General features: G+C 44.5%; 1 protein-coding gene across 3 annotated transcripts in view; it reads right to left on the reverse strand.

Annotated features, from left to right (window-relative positions):
* Positions 1 to 238: 238 nt before the first annotated feature.
* The window catches only part of CHEK2 (checkpoint kinase 2), a 43,492-nt gene continuing 20,726 nt past the window's right edge, over positions 239 to 23,004 (reverse strand). For all 3 annotated transcript variants that reach the window (XM_003761230.4, XM_031948829.1, XM_031948828.1), the window contains exons 6-15: positions 19,219 to 19,327; positions 17,228 to 17,281; positions 13,377 to 13,438; positions 12,382 to 12,481; positions 10,492 to 10,578; positions 9,751 to 9,914; positions 9,374 to 9,489; positions 7,824 to 7,909; positions 1,948 to 2,028; positions 239 to 470 (exon numbers count right to left, since the gene is read on the reverse strand). In XM_003761230.4, coding sequence (XP_003761278.1) covers positions 387 to 470; positions 1,948 to 2,028; positions 7,824 to 7,909; positions 9,374 to 9,489; positions 9,751 to 9,914; positions 10,492 to 10,578; positions 12,382 to 12,481; positions 13,377 to 13,438; positions 17,228 to 17,281; positions 19,219 to 19,327 — 943 coding nt within the window. In that variant the 3' untranslated portion in view covers positions 239 to 386. The remainder of the gene's footprint in view (positions 471 to 1,947; positions 2,029 to 7,823; positions 7,910 to 9,373; positions 9,490 to 9,750; positions 9,915 to 10,491; positions 10,579 to 12,381; positions 12,482 to 13,376; positions 13,439 to 17,227; positions 17,282 to 19,218; positions 19,328 to 23,004) is intronic.

Consider the following 23,004-nt stretch of genomic DNA (forward strand, 5'->3'; position numbering starts at 1 on the left):
CAGAAAAGGAAATTGAGGCTGGGAGGTCAAGTGCCTTGTCCAAGTCTACAGAGAGGAAGAGGTGGACCCAGGTCCTGTGACTCAGTGCCCCTCCCCCCTCCTCTAGAATTATATGTTCACTTATTTTATAAAATGAGGGGCTTGGTCTGGAAGACCTCCAAGATCGCCCCCAGCTTTAGATGCATAATTGATTATATCTAATATTATATATGATCAGACAAATACAAAGCCATGATTATATTAATTTTTATTTGTACATCAGTGATTATTAAAGAATTTTTCCATTTTTTAAAAAACTCCTTTTATAAAAAATAAAAATATCCCCAAATGAGTAACCAAAGGCAAGTGATGAAAGTCACTTTTTTCCTTTATAGTGCTGTCTGCTCCTAGCTAGAGGCTAGGTAATGTTTGGAAGAGCTAGCTTCATCCTCTTCTTCCCCTTCATGGGGACGCTTCCTGCTTGTGGAAAGCTGGAGAAAAAAAAAAAAAACAAACAAACACCTTTTGGCTAAAAAGTTTGTCTTTCTACAATTCCAAAAGACTTGGGATGGAAAATGTCATCCACATTGAAGCATAGTGTTTTTACTTTTTGTTGTTGTTTATTTGTTTGCTTTTTCTTTCTCATGGTTTTCTCCCTTTTATTCTGATTCTTCTTATACAACATGACGAATATGTTCAAAAGACCTATATATGTATAAGCTCTATCAGATTGTTTGCTGCCTTGGGGAGGGAGGAAGCAAAGGAAGGAGGGAGGGAGAAAAATTTGGGACACAAAGTCTTACAAAAATGAATGTTGAAAACTGTCTACGTGTATTTGGAAAAATAAAATACTATTGAGAAAAAAAGTTGGTCTTAAAACATCTGATGGGTACAAAAACATGCTACAACTGTGTTACTATGGTGAAGGTACGGCTTCTAGGCTCAGAGGACCTAGTTCAAATCTCTCTAACAATTACCATCTGTACGACTGGACAGAGCAGTTCCCAGTCCCTCTTCTGTAAATATGGGAAATGAACTCCCTTTTCTCTTGTGTAAAACGACAAGACTCAGGGGTTGAAGGCCATCGAGGCCTTGCCCTCCCTACACAGAAGGAGTCACGTGAAGGGCAGCCTCGACAGGCAAACTCGGCACCCTCTTTGCCTCCCTCGCCCTGGCAGAGAAAGCCGTCAGCCGTTCTAAAAAGTGCTGTGTCGGTGAATGGTCATCAGGAAGCACTTTACGGGCAACATTTTCGCTAATCAATTGGCTGAAGACTCCACTGCTCGGAACAAGCCCTGGCATCCCAAGGGCGGCTAATGGTGCTGCAGACGCCTCCTTCACAAGGCCCAGTGGAGGAAGCTTCTGTCAACAAAGTCTCTGAAAAGGATCAAGGACCCTCAAAGGGCAATCGATCGGTTCCCTTCCTGGAATTTTCCTCAGAAATCTCTCCATATCACGTAGATTTGCTTCTTTTGTGCCTTATTGTGTCTTGTATTCTTTCCCTCTATTAAGAGTCTAACTTCTTTGAGGTCAAGGAGCCCTCCCTGTCATCTCTGCATCTCCCCTCAAGCCCAGGAACAGAATTTTCTCCACGGCTGAAGCTAAGACTAAATTGGTGGAATATGAATTTTAAATTTGAGAAAGAAGTATGTCTTACCTTGGTGGGAAAGAAAATTCTCTTAATGCTGATTTTAAAGGTCATTTTTAAACCAATAAATAGACGTTGTATAAATATTTTACGTTCTTCAGTACACCACTAGCTCTTCAAATTCACTCATTTCTTTTCTTTTCTTTTTTTTTTTTAGGCAATTGAGGTTAAGTGACTTACCCAGGGTCACACAGCTAGGAAGTGTTAAATGTCTGAGACCAGATTTGAAATCAGGTCCTTCTGACTCCAAGGCTGGTGCTCTATCCACTGCACCACCCAGCTGCTCCAAACTCAGTCATTTCTTTAACAAAATATCATACCTGGGCTGGGTTCAAAGGTAGATTCAATGATTTCGTTTCCTCCATAAGCAGATTATGGAATTTGTTTTTCATCTCTTCATCCTATAAAGAATTTAAAAGCAGAACAGAACAAAAAATAAATGATTTTTAAAGAAATAAAAAAAATTAAATTTCTCCACTGAGAAAAAGAGACCTAAAAGAAGCCTACGCCATGATCAAGTTAGACTACTATGCTTTAGAACACACACACAGGGAAAGAAGACAGGATTCTTATGAGTTCAGACCCTTTCCTGGAGCTTATTCCTAACTAAAGCCAACAGGACTCTACACATGCCCAGTTTTTCTCCGTAAAAATCGGTAGCTAGGACAGAAGTATTTTACTTTAAAAGGAAATCTCTAGAGATGCAAGAATATTCCCTAATCCAAAACCTCCAAAGCTGGCATACTACTTGCCCTTAGTATTTGTGGTTAAATAATCCCAAAATGACATGTTGGAGAGCTGCTACCTGGCTCCTTTAAAAAAAACACAATTTGTGATCACCTAGCCTCCCAGACCACCTGGGTCCAGTACCATGAGCCTAAGAGCCACAAACCGCCAGACTTGGTTCTAGCCCGTGTCCTCTAGCCATCACTGAGGGAAGAAATCATTTTAGAGAAGGGGCTCAACCCATCACCCCAGGAACAACTGTTGACAATTGCCACCAACAGAAAGGTGGGGACAGGAACCCTGAGGGAGGCAGCATCTTCACTGGAGAAGGGGCCAGCTACACTCACCAGAGGCCAACCCACTGCCGGTCCCAGAGCAGGTGGCAGCATGTTAATGGGCAGCTTGCCATCACTGGGACCACCATCCGCCCTTGGAACCTACCAGAAAGCTAGAACCTGAAGCCAGGGGCCTTGAGAACAGCCACGCTCCAGCCCAGGGCCCTCAGCCATCAGCCCGGCCCTGCTCCAGGGGTGCAGCCACGGCTACTGAAGGCCCAGACAAAAAACCCTTGCCCCCAAAGTCTCTGCAACACCCCCAGAAACTTATTTACGCTGTCATCAGTGGAAATGACATGAAAGAGCTCTCACCACCTGCTCGGCTGCAGCCTGCCAGGAGCTCCCCAGAGTCTAAGCTTCTTGAGAATAAGCACTGACTTCTCCAGCCCCAACACTTAGGGCATGCTTGCACATAGTAAGAAATGCCTCAGTCGTTCACTCTCATAACAATGCGAGAAAATCAAGTGAGGAGAAAATCAATCTTTCCACCTTTAGAAAGGCGACTAGGCTGGGACTATCTGTTCCTTTCAGAAAAGCCTCTGAAAATAGAGATTAAACAAACAACTCTCCTTGGTAGCCCCATTCCAGGAGTTTAGCATTTTCATGATAAAGGAGTTCATCGTGTCTGATACTAATTAAATCTAAACAACAGCACTAGAGGCGAAATAACTAACGGATTTATTTCTACATCCATTCCTTTACATCCAGCACGGCAGCACAGCTTAGCTGGCGTGGGACCCAAAGATCAAGTGCCCCTCTGTTCCATACTGGTTGTAGGACCTCAGGTGGGTTATATAAGGTAACAAAAACCTTACGCTGCCGAGAAGACGCCAACCTTCCCTGGAAGAGGGAATTCCTGCACCCGGGAGCTCCTGCTATCAGTAAAGTCACAAGTCCGATCCCCATTCCCCATGCCTGAACTCAGTCATTCCCAATTTGTGCTAAAGCTGGTTCAAATACAGCCAACTCTCAATTACTGAGGCTAATGGGAGACAGGAAATTATGAAATCCAAAACTGGTCCCCAGACTATTTATTTCCAAATTCCTGATACCAAAACCTGACATCTGCTCAGCGGCACAAATGCCAGCCGACTTTGGTTCCAATTCTTCCTTCCCACATCCTGATACCCTCAACAGCATTAAGGATCTGGTAAGTATAAAGCAGCAGAAATGGTGCAACCAGTGAAGAGAAGAAAAGTCATAGGTAATTATGCATTCCTGCAGATCTCTCCAAGAATCATCTTCATCTGCAGCCTGGTGAATGGTTTCCTGGGTTACTTGAATAGGTCAAATCCTCAGCTCTGTAAATCTGTTTTTCACTTACTTCCCAATATAGGGGCTGGCCCACGTCAAACATATTTAATAAGCATTTATCAAAAACACCATTTCCTCCAGCTTCTGTCTCTTTGGACAGATTATAATGGTCGTATAGCATCAGTTAGTTGCATCCTTGGCTGTCATTGTGTCCAGCACCACCTGAAACATCATCCTGTCTACAACACCTGATGTCAGTCATGGGCCTTGGTTTCCTGTTCACCCTCAAAGAATATCGTTTCACTTCCGGACAGCTCAGAGGTTTGCAAGGTTGTCCTGACATTGAGCCTAAACTTGCCACTTTACAACCTTCTCCCTGTTGATCTGAACTCCGGGATCAAACAAAATTAAGTCTCTTTCATGTGACAACCTTTCAAATACTAAAACGGTTCTCATGCACTCTGCCTCCTGCCACCCTGTTTTACCAAGTAAAGTCTTATCTTTTTCAGACTAAACATTCTCAGTTCTTTGAAATGATCCTCATATAAAACGAACTCAAGGCCGTACACCATCTCGGTTCCCCCATCACAGATACTCCCTCCCAAGGTCTAAACAGGATACTCCAGAGGCATATCTACCCAATGGCACTACCCAATAACTACCGTTTTCTCACGTCTCCCCTCCAGTGCAGCCCCAAATTACATTAGCGAGTTTTGGCTGCCACACCCCATCCCAAAGCCGCCAGAACTTACAGATAAATGATGAAGTTGGTTTTCTTAAACACCAGAGATCACTATCACTAAGCTCATCCCTCTTAACTGTCACTGCGTGAGATTTGGCCCAATGTTCTAGCCTGTCAAGACCATGTTAGAGCCTCTGCTCTGTCACCTTTTCTCTCCTTACTCCCCCCCCGCCCCGCCCATATTTCATGATATCTCACCCCTTCTACACAGACTTAGCACAATTCTGTCACATAAGAAGCAACAAAGTTTGTGGAATTTTCTGTCACTACAGTTTCTAGGCCTTTCCTTTCTTTACTCAATCATTAACCAGTTCACTAGATAGTGTCCCTGAACCCTTGAACCACACATCCCCTCATGGTTCACATGGAGTAAAACCCCAATTCTGGCTTAATCTTCCCATCTTCCTTCCTTGGTTACTCCCAAGGCTGCCCAGCGGTGCTGAAGGAAGATGATACATACAAAATATAATTGGATCCACTCAAATTTATGTTATCTTCTCTTAAACAGAACCTCCCTGCCAAGGGGAAAGGCCTTTTATCCTTTCCCTCCACCTCACTACCCAAATAGGCTTTTTTTCCCCACCTTTTCCTAAATTTTATTGTTTAATCAACATAAATATGCTTTTGTTCCCTCCCATACATTCCTCTACCAAAGCAGGTGATACTTTGTTCAAATTTGCCTTAGTTTTCTTTCCAAGGAGCAAGTATCTTTTAATTTCATGGCTGCAATCACCGACTGCATTGACAATTGGGCCTGAGAACATAACATTTGCCTCTACTTCCATTTCTTCTCCCTCTATTTGCCAGAAAGCGATAGGACCAGCTGCCATGACTTTAGTTTTTTAACATTAAGCTTCAAGCCAACTTTTATACTCTCCTCTTTTTCCATTCATCAAGAAGCTTCTTGATTCTCCTTCACTTTCTGCCATCTGAGTGCCATTAGACAATGGCATCTAAGGTTGCTGATATTTCTACCTTCAACCTTAATTCTGGTTTTTTGATTCATCATCCAACAATCTTAGCATTATCTGGCATTTCGCATGATGTACTCTGAATATAAGTTCAATAAGTCAGGTGACAATATACAGTCTTGTTGTATTCCTTTCCCCATCTTGAACCAATCAGTTCCATAGTGATCATCCAGTGATGTCCATGTGCAGTTATCTTTTGGGTGGTTGAAAGAGTGGTTTGCAATGACCAGTGAGTTATTTTGTCCTCCAAGGCCAAACTTGCCAAATCTCTTTTGATTTTCTGCTTCAGCATTGCAATCCCCTACAGTGAATGTGACTGTGTGTGTGTGTGTGTGTGTGTGTGTGTGTTTTCCTAGCTGCTAACTGTCTTCAAAGAACAGATCAATCTTAGTCTTCATCATCAGTCGCTTTGTTTCCTGCTGCCTCCGGAGAGTGGTGAGAGAGGAGTGTGCTCAGCCCCAGTACAATCTGCATTGGTTCCCTGCCCCTTTTCTTTCCTTCAGCCAGACCTTAAGGCTCTTGGGCGAAGGGCTTCCCTTTGCCTTTTTTTTCTTTTTTTTTTCCCCTTTCTTTTTTTTTCTTTTTTCCTTTTTTTTTTCCCTTTGCTTTTTTAACCCACCATTCCCTGTTGCTCCCTTCCTCATCTAGCCTTCTAAGTTAAGAATTTGTTATCCCAAACATATCAAACCAAACCCCAGAAACAAACACTCTCGTCCAGTGACGTTGATTTGGAACATGAGGGCTGGAGAGAAGTGATTTAGAAACATTTTGATATGTTTGGGAGGGAAGGGGAGATGATAAGAATGATAGGGTGTTCCAGAGCAACACCCTAAGGCTTTATTTGTAAATTTTTTAAAAAGATTTCACATTTGTAACAAGAATTGGTCTTAAGCAATACTGCCCAAAAGGCAGAGCTCTTCAGAACAACTGGGCTTCCCAAATCCTGAGTCCTTTCTCCCTCTGTTCCAAGTTCTCCACTGTTCCCCCCTGAGAAGACTGATGAATCACAACCTGGTATGCTTTGGGGCTAATTACTTCCCCCAGAGATAATCCACCTTTATTTGATTGAAAGGAAGAACTTTTTGGGCCCCTGGGCTCCCAGCTGAGGTCTCACCCCCAGAGCCAACCAGTTGTCAAGTTCTAGCATTTCCACCTTCGTCACCTCTCTGGAACCACCCTGAAGATGTTCCCGGCCTGGTGCAGACCCTCACCACCCCCCATACTCCTACTGTAGCCAAGTCTCTCCTCATTTAGCGGTTAAATGGGCACAAGTTTATTCATGTCAGCCCAGAGCCCTCATCGTTACACTATGGTAACGTTTCCACCTACATTTAGCATCCCCTTGTATCTATTTACCAATTTACCTAATGCTATTCAATATGTATTTTCCAGCCTATAACTATATTCTCTCAAGTGAATGGGGGCTAAAGTCTTCACGCTCTCCTAGGAAACAGCAAGTGAACAAGCCACCAGTTTGACCCATTGGAAGTCAGCTCGGCTAAGGGTCAGAACAGTAAATGCTAAGGCTCCACAGAAGGAAGTCCAACTTAGAAAAGGAAGATTAAGGCATCCTCACACTGATAAGACCCTTGGCACACACTGAACAAAGTAGCCATCTGACATCCAGCCTGCAAAAGATTCATGACACCTTCATTTTATTTTAATAACAGGCCATGGCTACAAGGAAATTCTTCCAAGGGCAAAAACGACATTCTACGTCCTTGACAGAGCTCTAACCCTGCCTCCCCCTCACGGCCCATTATTCATTCTGAGCGAAGTCTGGGGCCTAGGAAAATCTCCCCCATCCTACTTGTGTGTAACTGTCCCCGGGGACCTGAAGCCTTTGCTCTCACGCAGCAACCTGGCTTATTACCCATGTACCAAGGAGACAGGAATTTTCTGACATTAAAACTGTGTTCACTTATAAAAAAAAGTCACATTATAATTACAAAGTGTCCCGGGGTGCATCGCCCTGCTCTTTGTCCCAGGGGAGCTGGCTACTGAGCCAGCTCCTAGTTCCAGCCCTGCTTAGAGGGTAGGGGTAAGCTCATTAAATGAAATGGCTATCAACTGATGGGTTCATCTGAACACAACTGGGGCTGCAAACTCAAAGCTTTGACATGTCAACAGTCATCAACTGTGCCCAGAAAACAGGAAAGGACACTCACCTGAAGCCAGGGATGCGCCAAGGCTTCTTCTGTTGTATAGCGTTTCTTTGGATCCACTACCAGCAACTTCTTAACAAGATCCAAAGCTAAAACCAAACGATACAGCAGGTTACCTATCAATCAAGCGATTCACGCACTAAACAGAATATTAAAGGGTCCAGGAATCATTGGCTCGTGACAGGTTATTGAGCCTCCAAGCTGGAAGCAGAATTCATTGGGTCTAATCTCTACTTGAGCAGGAATCCCATTTATAACATAGTTTCCAGTGCAAAATGGCCCTGAAGCCTTTATTCTAAATACCTCCAGGGAGAGGAAAGCCCCTACCCTCCCAGAGAAGCCATCCCACTTCGGGAATCACGTTTAATCTCCCTCTTTGCCATCTTCTACCCACCATTCTGGGCTCTGGCCTCTAGAGCCAAGCAGAAAAGGGCCCTACACCCTGGTTTCTCTACGCTATGACACATTCTGACTTTCTTCAAGACATGTTCCTATGGCACAGGAATAAAAGAGGCCTTAGAGACCATCCTGCCCAGGGGGTCTTAGTCTTTCTGGGGGCCCGAGACCCCTTTGGCACTCTGAGGAAGCCTATGGATTCTCAAAATCATGGAGGGTTTTTTGATTTTTTGTTGTTTTTTTTTTTTTAACTTGTATTTGAAGGAAATGCTAAATTTCAGGTAGATATTGATAAAAATGAAGATTTAATGTTTTTTCCCCACACCCCCCTTATAATCCATTCCACTTCTAGCTCATCTCTTCTTACCACATTCTTCAGAACGGGCTGAAGGTCGCTAAGGCCCACCTTTCAGTCTCTTCTCCTTTGCCCCTTTACTTCTCTTTCTCTATCCCAAGTTGTCTAAATTCCAAATGAACTACATTTAAAATTTTCCAGACAGCTCTGAAAATGTTTCTATTTCTCAGTACACAAACTGATCATACCCTGGCTTTCGCACTATAAGCTAATAGAATGGGACTTCACATAGGGTTAATATAGTAAGCAGGCAAACCAATCAAGGGATAGCTCAAACACATTTTAATAATGTGCCAGCCAGGAAAAAGATTTTGACTTTCCATTACTGATAATCACGTTGTGCTCGTCAGCTGTTACAAGTTCTACTTTCCCAAGTTGTGCTCTGGCTTTTTATTCTGAAAAATTATAAAAGTTGCATTTCTAAGGGCAACTAGGTGGGGCAGTGAATAGAGCACCGGCCCTGAAGTCAGGAGGATCTGAGTTCAAATCTAGTCTCAGACACTTAACATCTCCTAGCTGTGTGACCCTGGGCGGTCACTTAACCCCAATTACCTCAGGAAAAAAAAAAAGTTGCATTTCTAAAAGCTATGAAATCAAGCTATTCTCTGTTCTTACTCCTTATACTTCTTGGTACAACTGAGCCCTGCTCATTTACACCAAAATCTGCAAAGTAACTCAAAATATGAACCTTGTCAATAACCTAGCAGCCAATGCCACAGCGTTACCAAAGTGGGACTCAAAGGTTCCCCCGCCTCTGCTGGTCATCCTACAAAGTTTCCCCTTTCAGTGAATCGAGCCATACCCTTGTCTGAGACAGCTTTCCAAACTTCTGGAATGAGATTGTATTTCCCACTGATGATCTGATCCTTCAAAGGGACTTGAGTCTTATGCTCCGAGAACGGTGGATATCCACTGAGGCTGAGTGAGGATGGAAAGGAAAAGGAGCCATCATGTTTTCAGAATCAGACAATAATAGGCAGTTTCTCTGTACAATCCAAAGTCAAAATGCCATTTTACATAGGTTCAATTTAAATTTAGTATTTTAATACTGTACTAATTTGTTTATTAAAATATAAAATAATATTTTAATAATGTTACATAACGGGATGTGAATTAAACAAAATCTACATGCATCTAATGAGTTCCCCCCAAATTCTGAGGCCCAGAAAATTATCTTACCAAACAAAGAGAATAACCCCTAAACTCCAGCAGTCTACAGCCCGGGTATAGCCGGCGGATCCCATGGAAATGACCACCTCTGGAGCCAAGTAGGTGGGCGTGCCGCATAAGGTTCTCATGAGGGATGACTCCCCGAGAATCTTCGATTGCCCAAAATCAGTAATCTAAAATCAAGGGCAAAAGGGATTCATTTCACAGACAGACTCCCAAAGCTGCTGGGCACACAGAGTGCCGACTGCTCCAACTTAAATGGTCTACACTTTCACTTAAATTTGCTGTCCCAGATCCGTGACATTTAGCATTTAGTTGCTTAATGTTTTAATATATTGGTGTTTGTCCTTTACTCTGTAGATGTAGCCAGATGTGCGATATCATCTGGGTAAAGAAGAGGCACCCCCCACTAGGACAGAGTGCCACCTGCTGTGGCCAAGAGTCACCTGGGACACTCAGAGGCTCAAGGCCTTGCCCACGGTCACTCAGCTGTCAGACGGGAGTCCGAGCCTCCCTGGCTCCAAAGTCAGTTCTATCTGACCACGCTCTGCCTCCCCTCCACAAGAGGAAACTATGGAGAAAACAAATAAAGGAGAGAGGGCAAAGGCAAACCGGCCATAATGCTGCCCTCCCCTGTACAAAAGAGACGCCCACAGATCCGACACCCATTCCAAGGCTGGGCGAGATTTCAGTTCTGAGAAGGTTTCTGATGAACCAGGGATTCGCTGGCTGGAAGACAAGATTCCTTACCTTTATGAGACAGTCCTCTTTCTGAGATGACAGAAGCACGTTCTCAGGCTTTAAATCCCTGTGTATGATACCATTTTCATGAAGGTACTACAGAAACAGAAACAAGGGACACTCAGAAGAGAAGTGCAAGAAGTTAGAAACTCAATCTCAAAACCAGTTATTTTTTCAAAACAACTGAATATAATTCCAAGGTACATTATTCAGAACAGAATCCTAAAAACACATATGTTGGCCAGAAATGATCTTACTTTTAAAATTCTATTTATAAGATTCTTTATAATAAATAAATTTATGATTATTTACATTAAAATTCTATTTATAAGATTGTTTATGATAAATTTATGAGATTATTTACATTAAAATTATATTTATAACACTGCCTCAAAAAGGAGAACATGAAAATAAGCTCATGCTAACTTATGATTATCTAATTTCTCTCCAAGGTAAGTTTAATTTCCTAAAAGAGAATCACCAACCTCCTGTTTCACAAAATAATTTTCTCTTCCTAAATAAAGGGAAACACAAGATGCTAAGTTTTACAAAATCCTAAAATTCCTTTTAAGAGAAAACAAAAATCTAAACTTTCTAATTCCCACAGCCCAGGCTTGAGACAATCCATGACAAAGACGACTAACATGGCAATCAATGTAGTCCTGTTTCTAAAAAAGGATACAGTCGTTAGGATATCTCTTTGTTTTGAGACAGAATTCAGGGTTTTTTGCTTTTCACTGATTCTAGCATCCATCTCCCAGGAAACCCAGCTCTCTTACCCAAAACTCCCACTTAAGAATCAACCAGGGCAGAGTGTCCCAGTTGGGACTCACATGGATCAATCCCAGGAAAAGGAGAGTAAAGGTACTTTTTTAGTCAGTCTCCAAATTTGGGGAGGCATTTGGCTGCTCCCCAAAGGCTTTGGAACACTGGAACAAAATGTTTAGAAAGGGAAAAAAACAAAATGAGAGAAGGTTCACTTCTCCACAGAACTTAGTCCAAGAGGAGAAAAGGTGCCTTTTACAAATAAGCGGTTCCCACTATCTGTCAATAAACTAACAAACAAACCTAACTGAATCCCTCGCCTAAGAGATGTTGGGCATATTTCAAGTGGAGGAAGAATTAAAGTGAAGAAAACAAGGGCTGGATTCACAAAAAAGATCTCCGAGAACAAAAACAAGACAAACCGTTCTCATAAAATTCTTGTACGCATTTCAATTTCAAAGAGAAAGCATCACACTCCAGTTATCATCTGTTTCACATAGCACGATGCCATGAAAAGTAAAACCAGAAACAGAGAAGTAATGACAAGAGGGGAGAGCCCTTGTCTGAATTTCTCTACACTACAGGAGCCAGGGCTCCTTCGGTGTCTTTAGAGATCATCCAGTTCATCCCTGGAGTGAAATGATGGCATTTCTCCCTAAAACTCATTCCTATTATAAATGTAGTATAGATGAGAGAAAGAGGGAGGGAAGGAGGGAAGGATTGAGGCAGGGAGGAAGAGAGAGGGGGAAAGAGGGAAGGAGAGAGAGTTTCAGCACTGAGATAAATCCAGAATTTCCCCCCCCCCAAATTCTATAAAAGTGTAATGGATATTCCAAGTCTATATACTGACAAGAAGAATTTTAGGAAAAAAATCCCCAAATGTGACCGCATCATTTATAAAATGATGCAGCAAGTACCAAGTTAGCTAAGTAAAACTGGTGGAACGGTTCTACCAAGTCCAAAACCAAAGAAATACGTGGAACTAACTCCGTTTGGTCTTCAGTGCTCCTGGGTGTCTCCCTCTTTGGGAGAAATGAGCACCTCTCAAAGCCCCTATTCCCTGAAATTCATCTTGTGAAAACACGATAATGACAGAGAAGAGTGAAGATTTTGCAAAACTGAGTACTCATCTACCTTTACAGCGAGGAGCATCTGATAAAAATACAGTTTGCAGGTAGCTTCGTTCAGTCTTTTATTTCCTACGACTCTCTCAAACAACTCTCCTCCTTCCATCCTGAAAAAGAGAATTGGAGGCTCTCATAGTTGGAAAAGACCTTGCTCCCTCCCAGTCCTGATGCAAAAACCCCCTCAATCACATACAAGGGGAACAGAAGTACAAGCTCCCCATTTCCCAGAGCCACGCCCCCCAGAGCCCACATCTCTAGGCCAGGGTCCAAAGCCGTTTTTAAAACTGTGACTTTAACAAGCATCAACATTCACAAACATTTCAAGAAAAGAGAAAACAGGGACTGACCTCTACCCAAGTATTCTGGGGGAGTCTGGGGTGGGGGGGGAAGGCCAGGGGAGCACTGTCCATAAGCAGGAGACTATGGAATTCCTATTTGTGCCGCCACCTGCTTCTCTCCTTGGGCCCCACAAAACCATCTGGCTAAGTTAGGCCGGCCTTTCTGCCTGCAGATGAGCCCCGCCACAGAAGTGGACCTCACTTGTGGTCAGGAAGAGCCACGTCCCTGACGAACACAGGACGAAACACTTTGCTACAATCGCTATCAGAAGCCCCAGAAGCAAGGCCCTCAACAGTGGCGGCTGACAGAAATAATGGGCACAAGGGCTTTTTGCGCAAGCTCCACCATCCAGGGCAGCAGCTTCCAGGACAAAGACTCAAGGTTCATTCTGGGACCAATAGAGTCTACATAATTGGTCATAAGACAAATATTGAGCACAGAGCCTGTTCTCAGCGAGAGAGGGGCAGAGGTGGGAGAATGACTAAATCTGCAACTTGTCCCAAGACATGATTCCTCAAGCACCGCTCCAGAACAGCGTTTGGATTGGTTGCCAGAAGGAGCTGGCTGAACCCCCCCCCCCCCAGGACCCCCACCATGAGCCCTGCGGCCTGGCGTGAAGTCGACATTACCCGGGAGGAGAAACGGCAGAGGACGTTTACTTACAGTTCCAAAACAATAAAGTAATCTTCGGCATCAAAAAAATTCTTAATCTTGATGATGCAAGGCTTAAAAAGACAAAGAGAAAGAGAGACTACGGTAAGAAACTTAATCCATAAGTTAGCAAGAGGCGACAATGTGCCCTTGGGCACCTGGGGAGGAAGACTCAAGTCTTCTCATAACAAGACAATGGAGGCAGCACATGCACACACACTTGTATACACACACAGAGCATATACAAGAGACAGAAGGGGAAGGCACTAGCAGGGGAGGTGATTAAAGGCATTGGGAAAAGGCCTGAGGAAAAGCTGAGACCTGAAGGAAACCAGACGTTCAAAGGGAAGCAGGGCTGAAGTGGGTGTCTGTCCTAGGCAGGACAGGAGCAGGAGCAAATTCTCCCAGACTGAGGGCCTCTCCTGAGAGCAGGAAGGCCAGGCTGGCTGGACTAGGGCATGTGAAGGGGATCCCTGGGGAAGGAGAACCCCGCCGTGGGGAACGGCCTTGGCTCTGCAGGTGCCGGCAGCTGGGTGAGCAGGGTAAGGGCAGGGTTGGCCCTGTGCTCGCCCAACACCAAGAAGGCCATTGCAAGCATCCATGAGAAAGGCTCTGAGGGTTGGAGCTCGGGGACAGTGTGTCCACAGAAGCTCCAGGGATGACCAAGGATGGCGCTAAGGAAGACAGAGTGTCCCACGCTGAAGGAAGAGCACCAAGATACCCGATGTCTGCTCCAAGGGTCAGCGCAGGCCGAGGTTGGGCCTCCTGCTGCCCCAAGCCGGCACCAGAGACCGCGCCAACCCACATGTACGGGTCCTGTCTCTGGGACAGCCTGGGCCCTTGTCCAGGAGCTGGAGCACACGTGTGACGGGGACCAGTCCCTGGCCATTTGGGAGGACTCTTGCTGGACTATGGCCAGAGTCCTGTAGAGTTCATCATCTCGTGTAACAATCCCAAATTAAAAGCGCACGGCATAGATCGCTAAGGAGGACAGATCCCTGCCCTCGGGCCCTTCTCTTTGTGGGAGAGGACATGCACATATGCAGACAGACATGCATTGTGGGAGCACATACGGGTGTAACCAGTGTAAATAAGACAATAAAGGCTCCCAAAGGGCTAAGAGCCACATTCGGGGCCCCCAGAACCAAACCAACTCCCTGAAAAGGGCATGGATCGGCTCCCCGGGGGGATGCCCGTGCAGGCGCTGCCTGAGGCTTCAAGGACAAGGCAGCGGCCTCCCGAGCACGGCGACTCTCTTACCAACCGCCCATCTTCTCTGTGCTTTAAGAAATGTTTTTCATGAGTTTCTAAGGCCAGTTTCTAATCTGCCCTGGCCAGACTTAGCTGAGCAGGCCCCATGCGCAGCTGTCCACTTTGGGCCGAGCAAGTGCCCAGAGCCTTTTGGGGGTGATGAAATACGCCTGTCACCGTTACCCCATGGGCAGGTTCCACGCAGGACTCTGATGGAGGGTTCTCAAACTAGAGGGCTCTGGACAACAAAGACACGGACCATGTTCTGCTCCAGGAGCCCACAAGGCCCCACTGGGACCCCCTGGGGTGGGCCCAGGTCTCCAGACTGGGATACGAGGCAGAGGATCTATAAAAGAGGCTTGACAGAGAGAGCAGCTTTTTCCCACCCATGGCCTCATCCCGCACACCCTGAATATACTGAGGGAAGAGAGAAAACCGGCAAAAAACAGAGCTGAGGTGCTCCAGTCAGATCCACAGATCAGTGTGCCATTCCAACAAGGCCAAAAACCACAGGAGACCGAGCCGGCTGTGGAGGACAGGCTGGGATGGGCAAGATGAATGCATGAGTGCTTATTAGGCACCTCCTACATGACATCCAGGTGCCCCGGAAGGCCCAAGTTATACCCAAGCACCCAGAGCACAGGCAGCTGGGAGAGGAAGGATGCCGGGAACCACAAGGAGAGGGAAGGGATCCGGAGGAAGGCAGGGGGGGTGGAGCTGGACCCTGAAGGACATTAGGGGGTCCAAGGAGTCGCACAAGGAGACCTGAGCCTGGGGATGGAGTGGGAGAACAAGGACGTGAAAAACTGAAGCTTAAAGGCCTGGGAGCTGGCACCAGCAGCAGCTGGGCACGAGGCCGGTCAGAGTGCTGCGCTTGGGGCCAAGCGCTGCCTGGGAACCAGAGGCCCCAGGGTCAAAGCCTCGGACACCTCATACTCACCAGTTGGGTGACCCCCAAAGCCGGCCTTGGATGCCTCACACTCACCAGTTGGGTGACCCCCAGCAAGCCACTGAACCCAACCAAAACCTGCTGCACTTGGGGGCAGGAGGCCCCAAACTCAAATCCAGCCTTGGACCTGCGCCTGCGCAGGTATGCTCACCTGCCTGCCTCAGTTTCTTCTTCTGTACAATAGGGACAATGCCAGCACCTCCTCCCCAGACTGGGGTAGGAATCCAGTGAGAAGATGTGGATGAGCATCTCACAAACCTTCAGTGCTTCTTACAGAAGCCGCCATTCAAGGCCCCATACTCCTGGCACTATTTTATGTTCTCAAAAACAGTACGGAACAATTCAAGTAAAGCTGCTGGGCCCTTCTGAACCCCAAGATTCCAGGGGCCCCCTGGCGGCAGGTAGCATTACAGCATAAAGTAAGGCGTGCCCAGTGATTTAGGAAACAGCTCATGGATATAAGGGAGAACCATACATGTAAAGAATACCAGGCGCCCACAATGACAAAAGCAGCACAAAAAAGGCCAAATTTGGGGTTTTCTTGGCAGAGCCACGGGAGCAGCTCGCCATTTCCTTCCCCAGCTCATTTTACAGACGAGGAAACCAAGACAGCCCAGGTGACGTGCCTGACCCGGGGTCACACAGCTAGGGATCTGAGGTTGGGTCTGAGCTCACAAAGATGAGTCCTCCGGAGTCCGGGAACTCTGTCCAATATGGCACCCGCTAGCGGCCCTTACTGATTTTACTAAGCCTCAAAACACATTTAATCCAGGTTCAGTTTGTTCCCAGGCCAAAATTTTCAAAGATGTCTCCTCCAATCCTCTCCACAAACGGGACCCTGACAGAGGTCTGGGCAAGCTTGGAGATGAGCTGATTTTCTCCAGATTTGTGCTGAATGTAGAGGCAAGTTATTCAACCCCATTCCGGAAAATTAAAGAGTTTAACTGCTTAGAGAGAGCATTTGCATAACAAAGAATCTGGGAGACAGAAAAAAGTCACAAGAAGATTCCTGTCTGGGGACAGACGCCCACAAGGGAAGTCCGGACTCAAGGAATTCCTTGGATCTAGGTCCATGGCAGAAAGAAGGTCTGCCTGGTGTGGGGGCTGCGGGGTTTGGGAAGGACGTGCGTGAGTACTACATCAACATCACGCTTACGTCTGAACACAGCGGGGGAAGGGGAAGAACAGGTGACTACAGGGCCTGGTACAATGGATAATGGTAACAGGACCACAGACAAGTTTACCCAATTATTTTTCAGCTAAAATAAAACACTCTAGTGAGACAAACAGCCACAACGCCCAAAAGCAAATAGGCCCACAATGCACACAGACGTAGCTGTTCACCTAATACCATCAGAAAGGTTTGCCACATGTATTAAATTAACAACTTCCAAGTCCTTCCCTAAGCATCCCGGTGCAGAAAGGGCTGTACGGAAATGTTTGAGCATGCACGTGTACACAAACACTGCCCACTCTGATGGGCTAACATTTCTACCAGTCATGTAAAGACTATATAAACCATGTTAAAAGACTGATCTGTTACGGCAGTCGTTACTTTTATTATTTAACCTGAGTAGGGGATAAGACCAAAAAACGCAACAGTTTTGTAAGGAAAGTTTCTAAGGTTAAGAATAAGAAAATAAGATTTAAAAGTTATACTTACATGATTTAATTTCTTTAAAATCTCAATTTCTGTTTCAACATTGAAAGCTGGATCCTGAGAAAAGGAAAGTGAAGTTTTCAAACAATGGGTCTTAAAAGTTCTCATTCTAAAAGAACAAAACATTTCTTCAAATAAGGATGACCAGGTGCCACAGAAACATGTCAGGGCAATCCATGAGAAAAAAAAAGGCAAACAACCAGTCCAAGTCCTAACCCTCATTAAAGCTGAGAATCTAGAATTATGAATCTGTGTAAAATGTTGATTTGTACAAATCCAAGTTCTTTTTTTTTTTTTTTTAATACAAAACAAAATTTATTGCCAGTCAAATGACAACAGTTCAGGTAAATGTATCTCCAAATTACTGTATATAGAAAGCCACTTTTATCACTTCTGGAATTCTATACTGCAAATCCAAGTTCTAACCTCCATTAAAGTCGAGAATCTAGAAATGTTGATTTCTACAAATCCAAGTTCTAAGCTCCATTAAAGCTGAGAATCTAGAATTATGAATCTGTGTAAAATGTTGATTTCTACAAATCCAAGTTCTAAGCTCCATTAAAGCTGAGAATCTAGAATTATGAATCTGTGTAAAATGTTGATTTCTACAAATCCAAGTTCTAAGCTCCATTAAAGGTGAGAATCTAGAATTATGAATCTGTGTAAAATGTTGATTTCTGCAAATCCAAGTTCTAACCTCCATTAAAGCCGAGAACCTAAAATTATGAATCTGGGTAAAATGTTGATTTCTACAAATTTCAGGTTTGATTTCAAATGTCTTCTTTTTTCCTAACAACTGTAAAAATCATTTTCCATTAGTGATGGAATATAACAAAAGACTAAAAAAGGTCCAACATATGTAGCAGAAGAGAATTAAAATGTAATTAAATGCTTCCTTAAAGCAATAATGATTTTTCCATCCTTCAAAAACAAAACAGAAACCTGTGAAGGAAAAATTATGTTTTTAAAAAGCTTGAATACAAAAAGGAAATTCTTTCAAACAGGAGAATGGTATTGTGTGAGAAAAAAATCTGAGCTCTAAGGGACAATACCCAGAAATAGCTGAGCAAAATAAAACAACTGTTACTCTCCTCTGTTGGCTCATATACACATTATATACGTGTGTGTGCATATACACACACATATACATATATACACACATATGCATATATATACATATATATACACACACATATACATGTGATATATATACATATACATATCATAAATAGGAATAAATAAATGCTAGAGATTTACTATATATTTTACCGTTACATTTTTGTAAATTTTGTTAAAATTAGGAGGATCACCAAAAATAATTTACACAGCTGTTTTTGACAGCCCAAACAGAAGCCCAGCTTTGGAGTAAGAAGCTCTGGGACCATGGGACAGTCATAGTCTCCATCTTGCTGCATTGGTGAATAGTTTCCACACTGGGAACTCTCTGAGGGCCAAAATCTCTCCCATTCTCCTGCCCATCACCATCCCACACTGATGCCAAAAAAAAAAAAAAAAAAAAAATAGCTCTTCGCAGAAAGACAACCCAGAGCTCTTCTGAAGATCCTATGTGACAGTTGTTCGGTGCTTCACTTTACAAAGCTTTTACTTCCCAAAAGGCTCCAGCCAATTTCCTTAAGGAGCGTGTCCCACTCTGGGTCACACAGCTATTAAACGGCCCAGGCCGTCCTCAGGTTCAGGAGTCCTGAGTTCCAGTCTAGCCTCAGATACTAGAGCTACAAGATCCCAGAAAAAAGCAGCCCGGGCAGCTGCTGTGCACCCTCCTGGCTCTGCTCAGTACAAACAATGGTTATTAAGAACCTGGGAGCCAGGCCCAGTGGGGACTGTTTCCATGCTTCCATGACCTGGACCCTTTAGGTATCAAAGGGGCCTCTTCTCAGCTTTGGAGAACTACTCACTTAGCAGTGAGTGAACACAAAGATGGTCCCCAGAAACCTCGGCTGCTCCCGGGGTCTGAGAGCCTCGCAGACACTCACCGCCTCCCTCGTGGCACAGATGGAAAATTTCCTCTTGCTGATGATCTTCACGGCGACTTTCTTGCACGTTTTCCGCTCAAAGGCCAGCTTCACCTCTCCACAAGCACCACTGAGGGGAAAAGGCTGTTTTTGTTACTTTAAAAATCCACCTGAGCCGACCACGACTCTTCTCACGCCATTTGCCAGACCATATACGGGCTGCAGGGGGAGACCAGCCCACAAGCCACCCAGGAGAGGAACCCCATCCAAATAAAGTGAGGGGATCCAGAAGGATCCAGGAACAGGAAGCCTTCTTGGCAGCTTCAATCTATTCCTGAACTAAGCGCAACTAACCCATTATGGAGACATCATGCCAAAATTTAAAAAGTCTTAAAACTCAGGGCCGCTAGGTGGTGCAGTGGATAGAGCCCCAGCCCTGAAGTCAGGAGGACCTGAGTTCAAATCTGGTCTCAGACACTTAACACTTCCTGGCTGTGACCCTGGGCAAGTCACTTAACTCAAATTGCCTCAGGAAAAAAAATTCTTAAAAACTACAATAAGCTAAGTCCCCCCCCCTCCCCAATCTCTGGGGATATTTTTATTACTTACCCTCAATGAATCCACAAGCATTTATTAAACACCTACTTCATAGGCCAAGTGCTATAACATTATTTGCAGGGATAATGCAACTATAAAAGCACGGTTGGCGATACAGATGGACAATTCATCTACAACTTAAAAGTTTTCTAAAGAGCTCCCTTGAACACTGAGATTTAGTCAGTCACACAGTCAGGATCCGAGAAGAATAACTGAACTCTGGACCTCTTGATGGCAAGGCCAGCCCTCTCCATCCAAGAGATAGAAATGTTGGCTGCAGGAGCAGCTAACTGGCCCCAGCCCTGGAATCAGGAGGATCTGAATTCAAATGCAGTCTCAGACACTTGAGACTTACTGGCTGTGTGACCCTGGGCAAGTCACTTAATCCCAATTAAAGAAAAAAGAAAAGTTGACTACAAGACTGCAGCACACACTTGTGGCTCTATTTGATTCTACTTATTCAGAGCTGTGTGCCAGACACTGAGGAGATACAAAGACACAAATGGGATAATCCCCGCCTGCCAGCTTGGACTACTACTGGTCTCAATTCTCCCTAAGAGCAAACACGAGCATTCACATGTGGCCCGCACTCACACTTGTGACTCTTGAAAAATGACAGAATTGTATGGTACCTTGGAGAGCCTGTAGCCCAAACACCTCATTTTACAGGGTGCAAAGTCAGGGGCTTTTTAGATTTTTTGTATGAAAAATCACAAGTACTTCAACGATTGGATTTCCTGTTATTGTGTTGCAGAACTTGACTGAAATCTCTACTGACCAAATGAATGATGCCGTCAAGCCTAAGTGATGCTTTCAGAGACCCACAGGTGTCTGATTCCATGTGAAGCGTTCCCAGAGAGGGTCCCCAGAGGGAATTCTTGGCAAAAGCAGCTCTTCGGACCAGCCGGAGCCCTCCGTGGGATCGGGCAGCCAAGGTTCTCCGACTGCTTCTGAGATTACGGCTGGGGAGGGCGCAGACGCCTGCTCGTCTGCTTGGCTCCAAAGGTGGCTTAATGGAGAGGGGATTGGCGCCTTCTTCAGAAGTAGGAGAAAACCCCATGAATTTGTCCTCCTGAGATAGAGGAAAGCCAAGAGGTTTCTGCCAAGCAAACTCTCCCAGGGCAAAAAAGAGCTTCCTTTCTGTGCCGAAGGGAAGAAATTTGGGATCGTAGCATCCCTATGGGAAGGGACTCCAAGAGTAGCTCCTCATCTGGACTACACAGAGGAACACGCAGCCTGAGGGAGCAGAGCACTCACAGGGGAGGACTGCTTCCAAATCAGCGACAAAGAGACACCAAGCCCCTGATCGGGTCACAGGACACAATGTGCGCTCCGGCAGAGACAGGCAAGTGTACAAAGGGGAGGTGACTGTGCTGGAAGCAGGGAAAGAGGCGGGCTTTCTCAGTCAATAAGCACTTATTAAGTGCCTACTGTGGGCCAAAATACACCGTACTAACCAAGGGACTTACAACAGGCAAATGACAGAGCCTGCCCTCAAGGACTTTACAATCTAACAGGAAAAACAACCAGCTTGCAAATATATGCAAACAAGGCATGTACAGGAAACTAGGGAATAAATAACAGGACGAGCACTGGAATTCAGGAGGCTGGGGAAGCTTCCAGTAGAAGGTGGCCCCAAGGTCCCAGTCCCTTTACAAAGGCAAAGCAACTTCTGCAAAGTGAAGAGATACCCCAGCAGGTGGTCGGGCTCATGGAGATAGCCAGGATGTGCCCGTTCCCATTCATCCATAAGCTAAGGAAGAGTAAAGGCAGTCACTCATCCTCGCCATCTCCTCTAAGGGTAGGAGCTACTATGCCCTGGGATCTCCAAACTTCACTGCTTGGAACCCAACATCCTAGAGATGAGGAGCCCGGCACAAATCAGGCCGGGGGAGAACAGCCAGAGCCAGTTATCAGGGGTTGACTGGGACCTCTGGCTTTTTTCTCTCCTTTTTTTTAAAAGGGGCTGCTGCTCTCACCTCCTCTGACCCTAACGGTCGTTGCCTCCCGGAGGTACTGCCCAACAATCTGCTTCTGCTGACTGGGCCCTCCATCAACACCTTCTGCTCATCTCTCGATTAACACTTCTATCTCAGAAGATCCTTCTTCATCTCCTGCCTTATTGAAAAAACAAAAACTTGAAGTCCCAAATGAAAATCTCCCTAGACCTTTATAAACAGATTTTCACAATTAGTGACTGCAATTTTTTTTAAACAAGAAAAGTTTATGGCAAATCTCAATGCTTAACAAGTCACTTTGTGAACCCCAGAAATCAGCTGGGTTAATTTATTCCCCTAAAGTTCTGACTGGACTCCAAAAAAAATATTTGCTAAAAGAATACCATTTAAAAGTTCAATTACAGGATCATATATTTAGGACGGCAAAGGATTATGAAGACAGATTGAGCCCAACTTATAGGCCATGGCCTTGGCTGTGGATTTGACTGTAAATGGGCCAAAAATGCAATAAACATCAAGCATTTCATTCCTATCTTTACTTAACTCTAGAAAAACATTCAGTGATTTAATATAAGCAAACCATACTTGCAGGAGACTAAAAAGAGTCTCCTGTACGTAGGTATTGCAGTTTCTCAAGTAAATGTAGCTGCTGCTGTATTTAATAAAATCCATATTCATTTAAAAGCATCACTGAATTTTTAGTAGTTTTCTTCCATACTGGACTTGCTCAGTCAACATATTAGTAGTCCTAAAGTTAGAATGTGGTAAATGTGGGAGAGAAAAAAGCCAGAGGGACGTCCATGTCAACCCATGACAGCCATCTCGGGCTGTTTTTTCCCCAGCCCTAACTCCTCTCCCAAAAAATAAAAAGGAATATGGCCTTTGATTTATACCAGGATTCCTCATCTCTAGAATGATGGGTGAAGCAGAAGCCTTATTTGAGCTCTCAACACAATTCTGTGTTAAACACAATTTACACTCAAGAGGAACATTAAAAAAAAAATCTATTTGAATGTAAATATGTTTAATAAATTGTACTTTTCCAAAAAGGGAACATATCTACCAAAAATCACTTAGGTAAAAAAGAAATAGATAAACAGAAGAGACTGAAAGACAAAGGTCTTAATCGCTTTTAAAAAAAAAAAAAAAGGAAGATAATAAAAGTGGCAATTTATAAGCTTGGATCTCTGGCAAAATTCTGTGATATATTCAAGGATTGGCTAGTGAACAAACAGAAAAGGCAGCAGTGAAC

The sequence above is a fragment of the Sarcophilus harrisii genome, chromosome 1, assembly GCF_902635505.1.
Source record: "Sarcophilus harrisii chromosome 1, mSarHar1.11, whole genome shotgun sequence".
NCBI classification, from domain to species: domain Eukaryota; kingdom Metazoa; phylum Chordata; class Mammalia; order Dasyuromorphia; family Dasyuridae; genus Sarcophilus; species Sarcophilus harrisii.